Genomic DNA, 14,994 nt, shown 5'->3' on the forward strand with positions numbered 1-14,994 from the left:
AGCCGGCAGGAGAGGCTCCCCACCGGGCTCCAGGATCCCCTATGAGAGGCTGCAGCCAGCACGAGAGGCTCTCCAGCTTCAGCAGGGATCTGAGCAGTGACCTGAGAGGTTCCCAGCTCTGCTTCCAGCTCCTCCAATTAGAGGCCAGGCAGCTCAATGTGAGGCTGGAGCTCCAGGAAGGCCAAGACCCCTAGTAGGCTACAGCAGTGGTGGCTGTGTGGGACTATTCCTGCCTACCGTGTGAGAAATCTAGGTTCAAGTCCCAACTGAAGTGACTTGAGGGGAGTGAAATAACAAGAAGCAAATCTTCTTGCAGTGGAAAGGGGCTATTTTCTTCCCCCACCCCCTCCAGGTACCAAGACCCTGTTTCCTTGTCATTTGACATTTTGCATTTTGTGCCTTTTATATATTTCATCAACCCGTATTGTTTGTTCTGCTGTTTGTGTTTTATATTTTGTTAACCCTATTTTTTTTGTGTTAATGATTGTAAGTTTCTAAACTTTGTTGAATCCTTCCCCCTTGGGGCATTGTAGTGTCCACTATACCCTCTGATTTATGCCTGTTATGTTCCCAGTATTAAAAGGTATATGGTTAAGACCCCATTGATGGTCTGGCTCTGCTCTATAGGGGGAGGAGAGTCCCTACATCTCCCACAGTGCTTGTGCACCTGCTTTGATCCCTTCAGCTGGAGAGGGGGTACCTCTTGGAGTGCCGCCCAGGTTACATTTGTTTCCATGACTCAGCTTGCTCAGTTTTATAATATTTTTCATAAAGGTAAGAAGGGAGAGTTGACCTCCCTTCCTTTCTCATTCTTCTTCATCTGCCAGTCTGTTTTAAAGTTTTCTATACAAGCGCTTATCAGTATATTTACTAAGGAGTCATAGCATAGCATGGAAAAGGTGTCTTAACTCTCCTGTGAGGGGAAAAAAAATCAGAAGTAAAATCCATTTTCCAAGAATATTTGTATGTGAACCTGAAGAAAACTAGCAGCACATGGACAAAACCACAATTCTATGTTTTTTTCAGAAAAGCATGGATGCTTCCAGCCTCCAAAGGGCCCAGGTGCCTCCCTTAATAACTCAACATGCTGACTTCTATCTAGGAATTTAGCACAGCCTTTTTAGCCTATTGCTTATAATATAAATTGGACTTTTAAAAGTCTCTTCCACCTCTCCTATCCAAGTTCTGTAACTTGTTTACATACAAATGTGTGTTATAACTTCTATACCATTGACACTGTTCAAAAGTGGATTTAGGGCATTTACATTCTGACATAGAATTCAGCCGCTGCTAAAGAGCAATCCAATCATTAATATTTTTACAAGAATGTATTTCTAAGACAGCATTCTTGTCCTCCAGCAAATTACTGAACAGGATTTTTACCAGCTTATAAACTACATATCTACTTTCAGCACATTTATCTTACCAATGTTATTTTGATTTTGACAATTAATTTTTTACTTCCTTGTAAAAGGAAGTCAGACATTATAACTCTCTTCCCTTTCCTCTCTGCTCTCCCTTTCCACAAAACAGAAAATTCATGTATCTCATTAATATACAAATAGAGATATTGTGGTACTTGCTTTGTATGAGCCCAGTGTTACACTGGCATATGTGACAAAACTTAAATGATTTTCAAAATTGACCTCCAGAGCAAACATTGAGTAGTATAAGATGAAACCCTGAAAAATAAAATAGTCCAGCTAAATACACAATAAAAACTTGGACGGGCTTCTTACTGTACTTTCTAAATGTGAGAGTACCATTCGCTTGCTTCCAAAGCTGCCAATGCTTACTGCCTATGGAATTAAGAACACACAAGAAGTCAGTTCAGCCCTGGTCTCTGCAAGTCAACATAGCTCTACTGAAGTGAATAGTTCTGTCCTAGTTTAAAACAGGACTGATTTTGAATCTCAGTTGGTATAGTAGCTGTTATAAATGTTAATATGTATCTCAAGTTGCATTAACCTTTTATAACACAGTAGGATTCTGATAGCTAAATTCTTTTTACAAAAAAAAATTCACAGGAACAGAGACTGGAATTAGGCAGTGCACAAAACAATTGCAAGAGAGTTTCCGTATATCCAAGTTCATTGGATGTGGAGCTCAACTGTAACTAACCGTGAAGGTTATAATGTAAAACTATCTTTGTATGAACAGGTTTAATTTGAGGAGTCACATTCAGAGATAAGAAGGGAGTTCCCTCCTCTTCTTTTTAGCACTGTCTCGATAAGCAACCTTTTATGCCTTATGTAACTGACACACAGCTCTGGCGCTGTGTGTCATGAAAGTTGTAGTTGTTTCAGACATCCCAGAAGAGAAACTAGGTAATGGTTTACTAACAAAAAAAAAGTGTATAATAAGTAAGGGAAGAATATTTGGACCAAATGACCTCTGGAGGTCCCTTACAGCCCTACTTTTCTATGAATCTATGGTTCTAACATATAGATTGTATATATGAAAGATGAGAAAAACAGTATACACTAAAATTTGAAGCACTCTAAGTGCAAAGTACATTTTTCAGTACATGCAGATCTGCAGATTGATTAGTTTCAAATAATGTTGTTGGCTCACAGCCAAGCAAACATAGCACTGAAGTATTCCCCTTTACAAGCAAACTAAAGAACTGTTCCAACTCGGTACTCTCTGCTTGTTTAACAGGGATGACTCATTCGCCCTCTTCTTTCCTCAAGCAAATGATAAGAAAAAGATAGCAGAATAATACATACCTAGTGTACTAGCATTGGAGCATAAGTAAAGCTGAAAGAGATCCCCCCAGAGGTCAGTTAATACAGCCCCTCCTCCCCCCTGCCTGAGGCAGGATCAACCTTTTCCAAACCCCCAGCCATACAAATCCTTGTCTAACCTATTGCTAAAACTATACAATCCATCCTGTCACACAACTACCAAGGCACAGTACCTTAATCTCCCATAGATAAAGTAGGGGACAAGGGCTGTCAGTGTCAGACTGCTGCACGGGTTGTTAAAATATGCTGAAGAGAGCCGCCATACCCCCCTTTTCCTCCCACTACAGAGGGATTATGGCACAGTTGTTATGCTATACAGTGGGGATGTTAAACTTATACCCAAAGGGCTCCAAGAGGGACTTGGAATTTGGGACAGAACATGCAGGGGTGGGGTGAGCAACAGCTGCATTAACACCCTCCCCACATATGGCTCCAGTGCTACTTGCCTCACTGCCACCCAGGTCTGGACCCAGCCTCAAGGAGCTCCCGCAGTCTGGATCTGATGCAGGTGAATTTGACATCCTTGCTATTCATCAGATGCATGACTTTGCTATTAAATCCTGCTAACACACCCAACTTCTGTATGTATCCCAAGCCATTACAGAGGATTTAACACACTATGATTTCTACTGGTACACTACTAGTTTCTTCTGGAATGTTAGGAGCTAACTGTAGGGCTGGTTGTATGGTTTCAGGCTTCACCCAACGTGCTTCTATAAGAGTAGAAAAAGCTGAGGCTGTCTCACAACAGTATAATTTATTGTTTGGGAATGGAAGTCTCAAGCTGGACTCCCAATTTACTTTGGGCTTTCCATCATCATCTTCTATGTAAGGCATATACAGCTACTTAGGGAGTCCTTAGACCTGGAGGCACTTTGAGACCCCCCCAGTGACATTAAAGATGCAGCCTATTGATCAGTGGATTCACATCCAAGGTAAAAGGGGCCCCAGAGCCCAAGAAAATGAACAGATTTTAGAATGAGAGGTGAAGAAAAATGTTGGCGAAATGAGGCTTTGGAGGTGAGGAGTCAAGTAGTTTGTGGTCTGGAATTAGATGCCCCCCACTGGCTCTGGGGTCCGAATTCTGTGCTCTGCTTTGCTGTGCTTCGTGCACTGTGATCTGGGGCACCCCAAAATGCCCAGCACAGCTATTAAGAGAGAAGGGCCAGGACAGACTACAGCTAGCTTTTGCCTGGGTGGGGGCCATGTCACTATACAGACTGATCTTTCAATGCAGCTTTAAAAAATAGATTTCTTCTAACAGAACTGAGGAGCTTGCATAGCTCTCAAGGAGGCACAGACTCCTCCAGGCGAGCTGTGAATTTCAAACCATGTGTGCAACAGAGTAAAACACACTGCACTGCAAGGACTGCTACGTGCTTGCAGGGAGCGGGCATCCCTATTGAGCTCCCCACTGCCCCAGATGTGCTGCAGTTAATAAAAATCACATAGGTGTTCAGTTGAGCGTAACCTTCCCTTGCTTCAAAAAGGGTTAAAAATGAACACAGTGATTATAATAGGAACCAGCCCAAAACCTCCTCATGTCATGTATCTTCATCCCAGTCTTAATGCAAGCAGGTACCTGGCATTAGCAGGAAAAACCTTGAAGCTGCCTTAAGGTATATCAAGAACAGGTTGCAGTCACCCCAGGCTGCCTTAGGATGTGGACCCAGGTTAAACTAGCAAACAAACAAAAAATCAAGCCCTCAGATAAGAGGAAGGCTCCTGTTTGAAACATGTCGCTACAGGTGGTTTGGACTTGATCTGAAACAGGTCTGCCCCAGGGCCCTGGGGGACAGGAGAGCGGAGGGAGGGGACTTGGGGAATCCGCCCGCCCGGCTTTTGCAGCAGGTTCTTTTCTGAAGAGGCCGGCGGGGCGGGGCGGGGCGGGGCGGGAAGCCCCCGGGTTTGTTGCCGAGCCGCCGCTGCCCCCGCCCGGAGGGAGGCGGGGGGCGCGGGGTATGTAAGGCCGGGGCGCCGCCCGGGACCAGGCGCGCTGGGAGGAGAGCCGGGCCGGCCGGGGCATGGCGGCGGCGGCCGAGTGAGAGGCGCGGCGGCAGCCGGCGCGGCCATGGGCAGCCCGTGGCCGGAGCCCGCGGCGCGCTGGGCGCTGTCCCCGCCGCCGAGCAGCGGCGCGGCCGAGGAGCAGCCGCCCAGCGCGGGGCCGGGGCCGGGGCCGGGCTCGGCCTTCTGGGACACGGCGCTGAGCCGCGGGCTGAGCGTGCTGGTGGCGCTGGCGCTGTGCGTGGCCATGCTGGGGCTGGGCTGCGCCGTGCAGCCGGGGCAGCTGGGCGGGCAGCTGCGGCGGCCCGTGGGGGTGCTGCTGGCGCTGCTCGGCCAGTTCCTGCTCATGCCGCTCGTCGCCTTCCTGCTCGCGCTGCTCTTCGCGCTGGACGACGTGGCGGCCGTGGCCGTGCTGCTGTGCGGCTGCTGCCCCGGCGGCAACCTGTCCAACCTGCTGGCCGTGCTGGTGGACGGCGACATGACGCTCAGGTGGGGCCGGGCCGGGCCGGGCGGGGCGGGGCGGGGCGGGGCGGGGGGCTGGGGCCGGGGTCCCCCTGCCCGCGCTGACCGGCCTGTCCCCGCGCAGCGTCGTCATGACCGCCTCGTCCACGCTGCTGGCCCTGGTGCTGATGCCGCTCTGCCTCTGGCTCTTGAGCCGCGCCTGGATCCGCGCGCCGCTCGTGCAGCTGCTGCCGCTGGGCGCCGTCAGCCTGACCCTGGGCAGCACCCTGCTGCCCATCGGCCTCGGCCTCCTGCTGCGCTACAAGCGGCCCCGCGCCGCCGACCTGCTCGTCAAGGTACCGCCGCCGCCCCCACGGCAGCTCCGGGCGAGGGGACGAGCAGCCCCGGCGCCGAGCCGCAGCTCGGCGCCCTCCCGAGGGACGGGGGGGCCGCCGAGTTGGAGCAAGGGGAGCCCACGGGCAACCGCCTCGTCCTCCCAAAGCCAGGTCAACTTCATCCCCTCAGATGTCCATCACAGGTGCTCCCGGACACGGCAGAGGATGGGGGCTCATTCTTCTCTACTTGGCTGGAAACAGGCACAGTGCAGTGAGCCTGTTTTGGGACACGGGGGTGCCTTCAGCCTGCAAGGGATAGTAGGGGAAATGCTACTAACATGTGAGGGAATAACGTCGTCACGTGCATTTCATCCGAGGCTCCAGAGAGGCTGGAGGATCCAGCAGGATCAGGCAAACTGAAGTCAAGCAAAAAATGGTTGCAGGGAACAAAAGGAATGAATGACCTCAAGCATCTCGTTAGTGCATGAAACCGAGGGGAAGGGGAGGTTACAGAAAGGGGGAGGTATGAGGACAAAAGAAAAGCCCTGGTAATCCTGTAGGTAGAGAATTGCCAGAGTGAAGTGCTGTCACATAAAAGCCTTTAGAGAGAGAGAGTGCGTGCGTGCAGACAACAGTGATAGAGGAATGAAAATGCCTGTTAAAACATAAGCTTCCAAGCAAAACAAGCTGAAAGGCAAAGCAAAACAACCCTCAAAGAACTAGATAAGACTGCAGAAGCCTCTTGATGGCCCCCGTATGAACCAAGCACAGCAAGAGAACCGAGTTCAGCGGGGTCTGGGGATGGCAGGCACCCCAAAATGCACCCCAAACGAGAACCAACCCCAGACACTAAGTTAAAGTGGAGAGTATAATTGCCATTCAGTTCGGTGGAATCAAGACTTTGCTCAGATCATGTATAGTCTTTTTCAACTTTCAGAATGAGGAAAAAATATCTATCCTTTAAAAGCCTGGGTGCCTGGTACCTTTAATTCCCAGATTTCATGGCTGAGGCTTAAACTTAGCATACAACTCTTTCCACAAGATAGAATTTTTTTTTTTAAAACATCACCTTAAAAATGTTACAACAAAACTGTTTAGCTTGTAGGCCTTTCTCCTAGAGACTTAGTATCATTTAAAAACAAAAAACAAATGAAGTGTTTTTTCCCTTTCTTTCCAAGAAAGTATCTACTATGGTGTTAAAAACTAAATAAGGTCCAGAGTCTGACACTCCTGCTTACCTTGAGCCTGATGAAATTTTAGATGAGCCTCAGAGTTAAATAAGGATGGCCCGGTCCAGCCATGAGAGCCTGCAGACCTACAAATGCAAGGACATTTAGAATTTTTAAAAGTGGCATTTTCAATATTCCTCCTTCATTTCTTCTTTTTTTCTCTTCACTTACTGGAGGCATTTGCTGTAATAATCGTTTCTCAGACTTGACCTAATTTCTCTCCTCATTATATTAGTTTTAAATATCAGTGCATTTAATTGATTTGCTTTTAGTTACAGCTGTAATGTTTTTTGTCTCCTCTCTTTTCCCCCTCCCTCTGACTTGTATCTAATGTTATTTATTGCCAGGTTTCCCTGTGGTCACTTTTAGTCACGCTGGTGGTTCTTTTCATTCTGACGGGCACGATGCTGGGACCAGACCTGTTGGCGAGCATCCCTGCATCTGTCTACGTGGTTGCAATCTTGATGCCCATGGCTGGCTATGCCTCCGGGTACGGCTTGGCTACACTATTTCACCTGCCGCCACACTGCAAAAGGACAGTGTCTTTGGAAACAGGATGTCAGAACGTCCAGCTGTGCACCGCCATCCTGAAATTAACCTTCCCTCCCGAGCTCATTGGGAGCATGTATATGTTCCCCTTGCTTTATGCCCTTTTCCAGGCTGCAGAGGCAGGGCTGTTTGTGCTGGCCTACAAGATGTTTGGACAAGACACCTATAGGCAGGAGCTCCTTGATGAAGAAGATGACACAGATATTTCTTACAAGAAACTGAAAGAGGAGGAAATGGCTGACACCTCCTATGGCACAGTGACTGCAGAGGAGCCCCAGGCCATGTATGTGGAGCTGGCACAGACAGCGCTCTAGGCGGTGGGACTGTGCTGGGGGACACTTGTGTTGATGTGGTACGTGTGTATGTGCAGTGCCAGGACCCTGCAGGCAGCCAGGCACCCACCAGCCCAGCAGCCTCCCAACCGCGCCACAGTGACTGTGTGTTTCCTAGCATGCCAGCTGCCGCTGTCCCTTGCAAATGCATCCCCTGTTGCGTGTGTGTGTGTGTGTGTGTGTGTGTGTGCATGTGTCCCCGCTCCCAGCCTGGGCACCGGTGCAGCAAGCATGGCCAGGCACATGGAAGGGCCCCATGCACAGCCCTGGGCCACCCGGTCGCATGAGCCTGTAGCCGCAGGTGGGATGAGCCTGCACATCTGGAACAGACTTCCCAAGGAAGTGGCACAGTCCCCAACCTTGGCAGCCTCCAGAAGGACACTGGACAAGCCCCTTGCTGGGCTCCTTCGCTCTCAGCGGTATTCCTGCCCGGAGCAGGGGTGCTGGACTCCAGGTCCCCTCCGGCCCTTAATGTCTACGCCTGTCTGTGAGCGCAGGGTCAAGATGAGCCTGTTTCGCGTATCGCATGACCGTAGCGCGCCGCACTGTAACCCCGCTGCTGTGTACCCCAGTGCTGACCATTAAAGGCGCAGACCGCTCTCGCCTCTGGGCTCCGGCTGCGGCGGCCGCGTCTCCCCCGGGCCCGGGCCCGGGCACCTGCGCGCCGGGCGCCGCCCTCGCACCTGCTGCCCGGGCCTATTTAGGCGGGCCGTGGGGGCGGCCCCGGGCAGCCATGGCGGACGAGGCGATGGAGAGCTACCTGTACTCCGCCTACAACCCCTACGCCTACCGCTACCCGGCGCCCAAGGGCAAGGGCGGCGCGGGCGGGTGGCGGGCGCGGGGCGGCGGGTACGTGGCGGGCTACGCGGAGCCGACGGCGGCCGACTACTTCGACAACTACCAGCGCGCGCAGCTGCGGGCCATCCTGGCGCAGGTGAGCCCGGGGCTGACCCCGCGCCTGCGCAAGGCCAACACCCGGGAGGTGGGCGTGCAGGTCAACCCGCGCCGCGACGCCGCCGTGCAGTGCTCGCTCGGCCCGCGCACGCTGCCCCCGCCGCTGCCGCGCCGCCGGGCCGAGCCCGAGCCCGAGCCCGAGCAGGAGCTGGGCAGCCCCGCCACGGCCGGCGGCCGCCCCGTGCGCTTCCCGCGCACCATCGCCGTCTACTCGCCCGTGGCCTCGCGCCGCCTGCCCGCGCTGCTGCACGAGGCCGAGGCCGAGGCGCCGGCGGGGCCCGCGGGGCAGGGCGCCGAGGCCGAGCCGTCCGCCGAGGCGGTGCGGGCGACCTGGGAGCAGCCCCCCGACGGCGGCGGCTCCGAGCCCCGCGAGCAGGGCGGGGGGCCGGAGCCGGAGCGGGAGCAAGAGCCTCCCGCGGCCGCCGCCCAGGAGCCCGCGCAGGGCAAGGCGCGGCTGCGGTTCCAGGTGAGGCAGCGGGCCGGGGCCGGGGGCCGGGGCTGGGGCTGGGGCTGGGCCTGTAACGCGTGTCTCCGCAGTTCCTGGAGCAGAAATACGGCTACTACCACTGCAAGGACTGCAACATCCGCTGGGAGAGTGCCTACGTGTGGTGCGTGCAGGGCACCAGCAAGGTAGGAGCTGCCCCTGGCCTGGCTGGCTGGCTGGCTTGCAGCCCCTCACTGCCCTGCCTGGCCCTGCACTGACCCACCTGCTTGCCTCCCCCTCACCAGGTGTACTTCAGGCAGTTCTGCCGCACATGCCAGAAGTCATACAACCCTTACCGTGTGGAGGACATCACCTGCCAGGTGAGTGCCCTGCCCTGCCCTGAGCAGGGCAGCGAGGGAGAGGAGCCAGTGCCCAGTGTCACCCAGGGGAAGGGAATGAAGAAGATCTCCTCCTCCTTCCTGGGCTGGGGGCTGGAGTAGAAAAAGCTGCTGCTGCCGGAAGCTGAAGGAGGGGGAGTTAAAGCAGCCAGCTGCCAGGGTGCCCCGGGTTGCTGTGAGGCCCTCTTGAAGGGCCTTACCAGAAATGTGTGTGAAAAGATAAGCCAGGTGTAAGAAGCTGAGTAGCTAAGGGCAGGTTTAGACTGGCCACTGCCTGCCCCTCCAATCATCACAGGACTTGGTTCCCACCTTGAAATGGTGCTGTTCATGGGAAGCAAGTCATGAGTTGGACTCAAGGCATCCCTCTGTAAAAGGCTGAGAACCACTAGGTTAGACCAACAATAGTCTTCCCAGAGCAGGGGTTGGACAAGATGATTCTCCATGTTCTTTCCACCCTTATCTACTTGAGCTGAGAGCTAAAGTTTTTCTTCATTCATATGGAACTAGCATTGACAACTGTCAAAGAAACAGCTGGTACCACTAGCAGCAGCAGCTGACCCATAAAGATGCATGGGCATCAGATAGGAGGAATGGAGATTCCAACTTAAATGCTGCCCACAAGCTTGTGGGCCACTAGCACTCTCTCCCAGCCTTACATACTGATTTTTTTTTTTCCTTTTTCTTTTCTTTTTTTCCACTGTGGTCTGTATCCCCTATTTAAAACACCCCTGCTCCTTTCCAGAGCTGCAAACAGACCAGATGCACCTGCCCTGTGAAAATGCGCCATGTGGACCCTAAAAGGCCTCATCGTCAAGATCTCTGTGGGAGATGCAAAGGCAAACGCCTCTCCTGTGATAGTACATTCAGTTTCAAGTACATCATTTGAGAAGAATATTTTTGTTTAAAGGCTTCTGATCTAAATTTGCAAATAGAGCCAAGACTGTGGTTTCTTTTTGTTTGTTTTGTTTTGTTTTTTTCTTTTTGAAAGAATATATGAAATGGTGAGGTGTAGCTAGAAAAACCTGCAAATAAAGGTATTGCAAAGCACTCAACTGTCAAGGCAGGATGATGTTTAACTTGTGAAATGGCAGATGTTAAAAACAACATATCATTGTCTTGAAAATGAGGTCTATTGCCCATGGAAGTACTACTTGTCTTGTCTTGTGAGTGTTCATGCTAACAAGGCCAACTACTTCCTAACAGCAACTGAGCTTCTGCAAAGTCCTAAAGAACTTAAATTTTGCAGGCAGCTGTGCTTCTTTGGATACCTACAGGGATATGTCTCTGAGGTCAGTTTTTAAGGTCTGGGCTTACTCAAAGCAACAGGTATTGTGTGAGAACTAAAATATTCAACAGTGTCCTAGTATATAACATTACATTTTAAGCTTTTTCTACAGTTGCTGCTTATTGCAAATGGAAAGATTTGCCTGTTCCAAAATTACTAGCTCTCAAGTAAAGGTCATCCTTTTAAAAACTAAAACAAAACTAACTCCTCAGTTGGTCTTCCTGCCTTGACAGGCTAGCTCTGAGGATATAAACAAAAGAAAGCCACCCCCCCCCCCCAAAAAAAAAAAACCCCAAACAAACAAACTAGCTGTACAAACAGCTATCACTAGCTAATGGGATGTAGGGGGTCACTAAACCAAATAGTTGCAGAGGGTATTGAAGCACTAACTTTTTAGTACATGCCATCTTTAAGTTGAGTTCTCTTCAAAATTTATGCATGTCAAATGATGAAGGCTTCTGCTCTAAGTGTTGGCTAAAGACTTTCAGAATCTAACTTGCATGATTTGGTCTGCTTTTATGGTGCATATGGATCAGTTTTTGTAACTGGATAATTGCTAAACTTCTCTCCTATCTTCCTGGGGAAGTAACTTGTTTGCTTACGTTCTTGTCCACTTACCAAGCCATCTAGCTGATAGATATTGAATGGCTGAAAGTATAGTTCACATGGCACTTTAAACTTTTGAAAATCCATTGCACTAGCAAATTCACTAATATATAAAGTACTTCAAAATTTACTAAAAATTGCTAGCAAATGGCCCTCTTTTTTTTTTTTTGTAGATGGATTATGCATCCAACTCTATCCATCTACCTTAACTAGATTTAATAAGAGGTTACAAGATACTTGTCCCACTTCAGATCAGATTTTTGGAGGGGGAGAAAAGAGATTTTTATTTAATAAACTTTAAAAACATTTTTTATGGTTCTGTAGGGCTGTCTAGTATACACGGCTAAAGCTTCTTGCATAACTTCTGGTGGCCCTGAGCCCACTCTTTATTGCTAATGCAGAAACCTGCCTGTGTCTCCCCTCCCCTGTGACCCTCCTGTTATCTGTGAGCAAAAAGCCTCAAACTGCATGGTTTTTTTGAGGTGTGGCCTCTGTCACCTGGCACTGATGACAGAACAGTACAGTAGTTGAAGCACAGGAGGAAGCAGACAGTGGTGGAACCAAGGACTTGCTACCCTCAATACTGGCCTCAAGGTCTTACTGTTACAAACTTCAGTGATTTTCTGTGTAGGAAGTCGCATGTAACTCTTGACACATTACTCAACACTAATAAACACCATGAGCAAATATTGCATCTACTTTGACTAGCTTCAGTATTTAGCAGTAGTTACAATTTGACATGTAAAATGTGACTTGCCAGTTTGTCATAGCTGCAGGGAGGACATTTTATAATTTGATGTGGATGTTAAGGTTGATTAATTCAAGGGCACTGGGTAGCAAGCTGCTTTTTTGGGAGGGGTGGGATGTTGCGGGGGGGGCAGAAAACTAATGTGATGTTTTGGGAAGATGGAACGTATCTTCTAGATTTGGCTTGTAGGACCAATCTAATAGATTAATACTTTGAAGTAGGGCCTTCCTGAGGTGATGAGAGCCTTGAATGTGGCACATAAAACAGAAAGGCACTTCTCATGCCTGGGTTTTCCTGTTTGAAATGCTACAGGTAGAGGCAAACTAACTTGTGGTAATTGTGGCAGATGTGGACCTAAAGGGTTTGCATTTAAAGTTCAGTACAGAATTATCTTGTCAAGTTTCTTCCCTCTTCCCCCCCATTTTGAAACATTTTAGCTGTTTGTATCATAAACATAGCTCTTACTGTAGAGAGTAAGTAGAAAAAACTGTCCTTACTCCTGTTTTAAAGGATATCATTGTAAAACAGGAACTGTTTTCACTTCACAGTGCAACAGATATTAAAAATGGCATTATTCCCTCCTGTCTGGTTTTTGTATTGTTTAACTATATCCTTTATATTCAGAAGTTCAAATACCCTCTCCATTCATAGGAATGGCCTCCCAACATAGCTAGAAATATATGGGCCACAGACTTTCCAGTGTGTGGTTGTTTTTTTTTTGGTGTGGTACAATAACATCTTTTTGAGAGGTGGAGACTAGAAATTCACACAATGTTAAAGATCTAAGCACACTTTAGACTTGTATAAGGAAGTTGGGTGTCAGGGAACTGTAACTGAACAGTTTTTTTTGTTTTTTTTTTTTTTTAAATTGGCTTTTCTGGCTGCTGTTGCACACTTGATCCAATTTCTTTAGAGAATCATCTGCAATGACTCCAAGATCAAGGAGGAAAAAAAAAAAGAGAAAAGAAGTGAAGCCAGGTCAGTCCAGCACAATTAATGTATAGCTGAGGTTATTGTTCTCCGCACACTGCTTTCTTTCTTTCCTTCTTTTTTCCTGCAGCTTCTCACCATCAGCTGGATACTTCACTAGTATTCTCTTCAAACTCTTATTGAGATTTTATTCTGTATTCCCTCTTTTGGATCACTTAAGGAAAATGTTAAAGCTGGGCCTGATCCCAGATCCTGGACCTTATTGGATTTGTTTTTTTTTTTTTTTGTTGTGTTTTTTTTTTTTTTTTTTTGGGGGGGGGTGTTCCTTCCTTTCCCCCAATGAAAAATGACTGGTTATCCCTATCTTTCTGTTTTTCCCTCTTCTAACCAGCTTTTCACCTATGAGATTTTTGTGTATGGAAGGTCCTTTTCATGGCAACTCAAGTTTGGGGGGCTGTGAAAAGCTTTTTGTGAAAGCACTTGTTAATACACTAACTGTATCTTGGTCCAGATGTTTCTTAACACTAGCATCCCCCACCTTGTGGAGTTATTGCAAGTTCTTTGTTTGGTGTTTCTCTTTTTAAAAACAAAAAACAAACAACAAAACAAAAAAAACCCATCCCAACCCATAGTGCCACTTTCCTAGCATATCTGTCCCAGTGACTGACTGCTGGCTTTCCTATCAGTGCCCTTCTCCCTGTTTTTCCCCTCCCCCCACCCCACCCTTTTTGTTTCTAACAGCTTTTAACTAATTTGTCAGGGATATAAGTTAATGAGATCCCTGCTGGAGCCAATGAAAACATTTTTTTTTTTTGGTATCCTGCCAGCATTCTGGCACAGAAGCTGTTCATGGGCCAAGCTGGCCTGGTAGTGGATTTCTTAGTACCTGGTGCAAGTAGCAAGATGTGGGCCACAGGCCAGATATAGCTTACAGGGCTCCCTATATGCTCAGAAGACTGACCATGCAGCAAGTGGTGGCAGCTTTAATTGCTGTAGGTCTTGGAGCCACAGGAGCAGCTGCAGCTGCTGCTGCTGCTTGATTTCCCACTGAATTTCTGGTCTTGGGCTGGACCTGAGAGTGGAACGGTATCATCAGGCTAGTGGGACTGCTGGAAAGCTGGTGGCAGGAGAAGTAGCAGTTTCATAGATTTCATAGACATTTGGGCTGGAAGGGACCCCGGAGGGTCATCGAGTCCAGTCCCCTGCCCCAGGGGCAGAAAGTCAGCAGGGAACATAGGATCCCAGCAAGATAAGCATCCAACTGTGTCTTGAAGGTGTTCAAAGTGGGTGCTTGAACCACCTCAGGTGGCAGTCTGTTCCAAACCTTGGGGGCTCAGACAATGGAGTTCTTTTTTATGTCCAGCCTGAACCTGTCACAGTGGAGTTTATGACCATTCAATCTTGTCATCCCTTGAGGGGCTCTAGTGCAAAGTTGTTCCCCCAGATCCTGATGAGCACCCCTGATAAACTTATAGGTGGCCATCACATCACCCCTGAGCCTGTGCTTTTCCAGGCTGAATAGCCCCATTATTCTCAGGCTCTCATAAGGTCTGTTTTCCTGACCTCTGATCATGCGTGTGGCTCTCCTCTGCACCCTCTCAAGCTTCTCCACATCCTTTTTGACTTGCGGAGCCCAAAACTGGACACAGTACTCCAGCTGTGCCCTCACCAAGGCTGAATACAGCAGGAGAATGACATCCCAGGATTTGCTTGAGAAGCATCTATGGATGCAAGCCAGCATTTTGCTCACTTTACTAGCCACAGCATCACACTGAAGGATCATGTTAATCTTGTGGTCAACCATGACCCCCACGTCCCTTTCATCTGTAGTGCTAACCAGTGTAGCACTACCAAGCTGTACTTCCCAAATTCCTGGCCTTTGGGCTAGATGCCACAGCTCCATGCTCCAGACCCAGCCCTTGGCCTAGTCTCATACCATTTATTTGGCCTGTGGGGTCAATCAGTTAAGTACAACTGTGGTATACAGTTTTACCCAAGTCTCAAATAAAATG

The 14,994-nt window shown here is 49.1% G+C and overlaps 2 protein-coding genes across 2 annotated transcripts; both read left to right on the plus strand.

Moving 5' to 3' along the window:
- The first annotated feature begins 4,729 nt into the window (after positions 1–4,729).
- On the plus strand, positions 4,730–8,147 carry SLC10A4 (solute carrier family 10 member 4). The gene is made up of 3 exons (XM_090035894.1): positions 4,730–5,240; positions 5,338–5,548; positions 7,104–8,147. Exons 1-3 carry the CDS (start codon positions 4,819–4,821, stop codon positions 7,617–7,619), a joined length of 1,149 nt encoding a protein of 382 aa, XP_089892020.1. The 5' UTR covers positions 4,730–4,818; the 3' UTR covers positions 7,620–8,147.
- Positions 8,148–8,157: 10 nt separating this feature from the next.
- On the plus strand, positions 8,158–12,139 carry ZAR1 (zygote arrest 1). The gene is made up of 4 exons (XM_090035893.1): positions 8,158–9,057; positions 9,129–9,221; positions 9,321–9,395; positions 10,156–12,139. The coding sequence occupies exons 1-4, from the start codon at positions 8,164–8,166 to the stop codon at positions 10,297–10,299; spliced, it is 1,206 nt and encodes a 401-aa protein (XP_089892019.1). The 5' UTR covers positions 8,158–8,163; the 3' UTR covers positions 10,300–12,139.
- The last annotated feature ends 2,855 nt before the right edge of the window (positions 12,140–14,994 follow it).

This window comes from Crocodylus siamensis, chromosome 2, assembly GCF_052110815.1.
Source record: "Crocodylus siamensis isolate JL-2025a chromosome 2, ASM5211081v1, whole genome shotgun sequence".
Taxonomy (NCBI): Eukaryota; Metazoa; Chordata; order Crocodylia; family Crocodylidae; genus Crocodylus; species Crocodylus siamensis.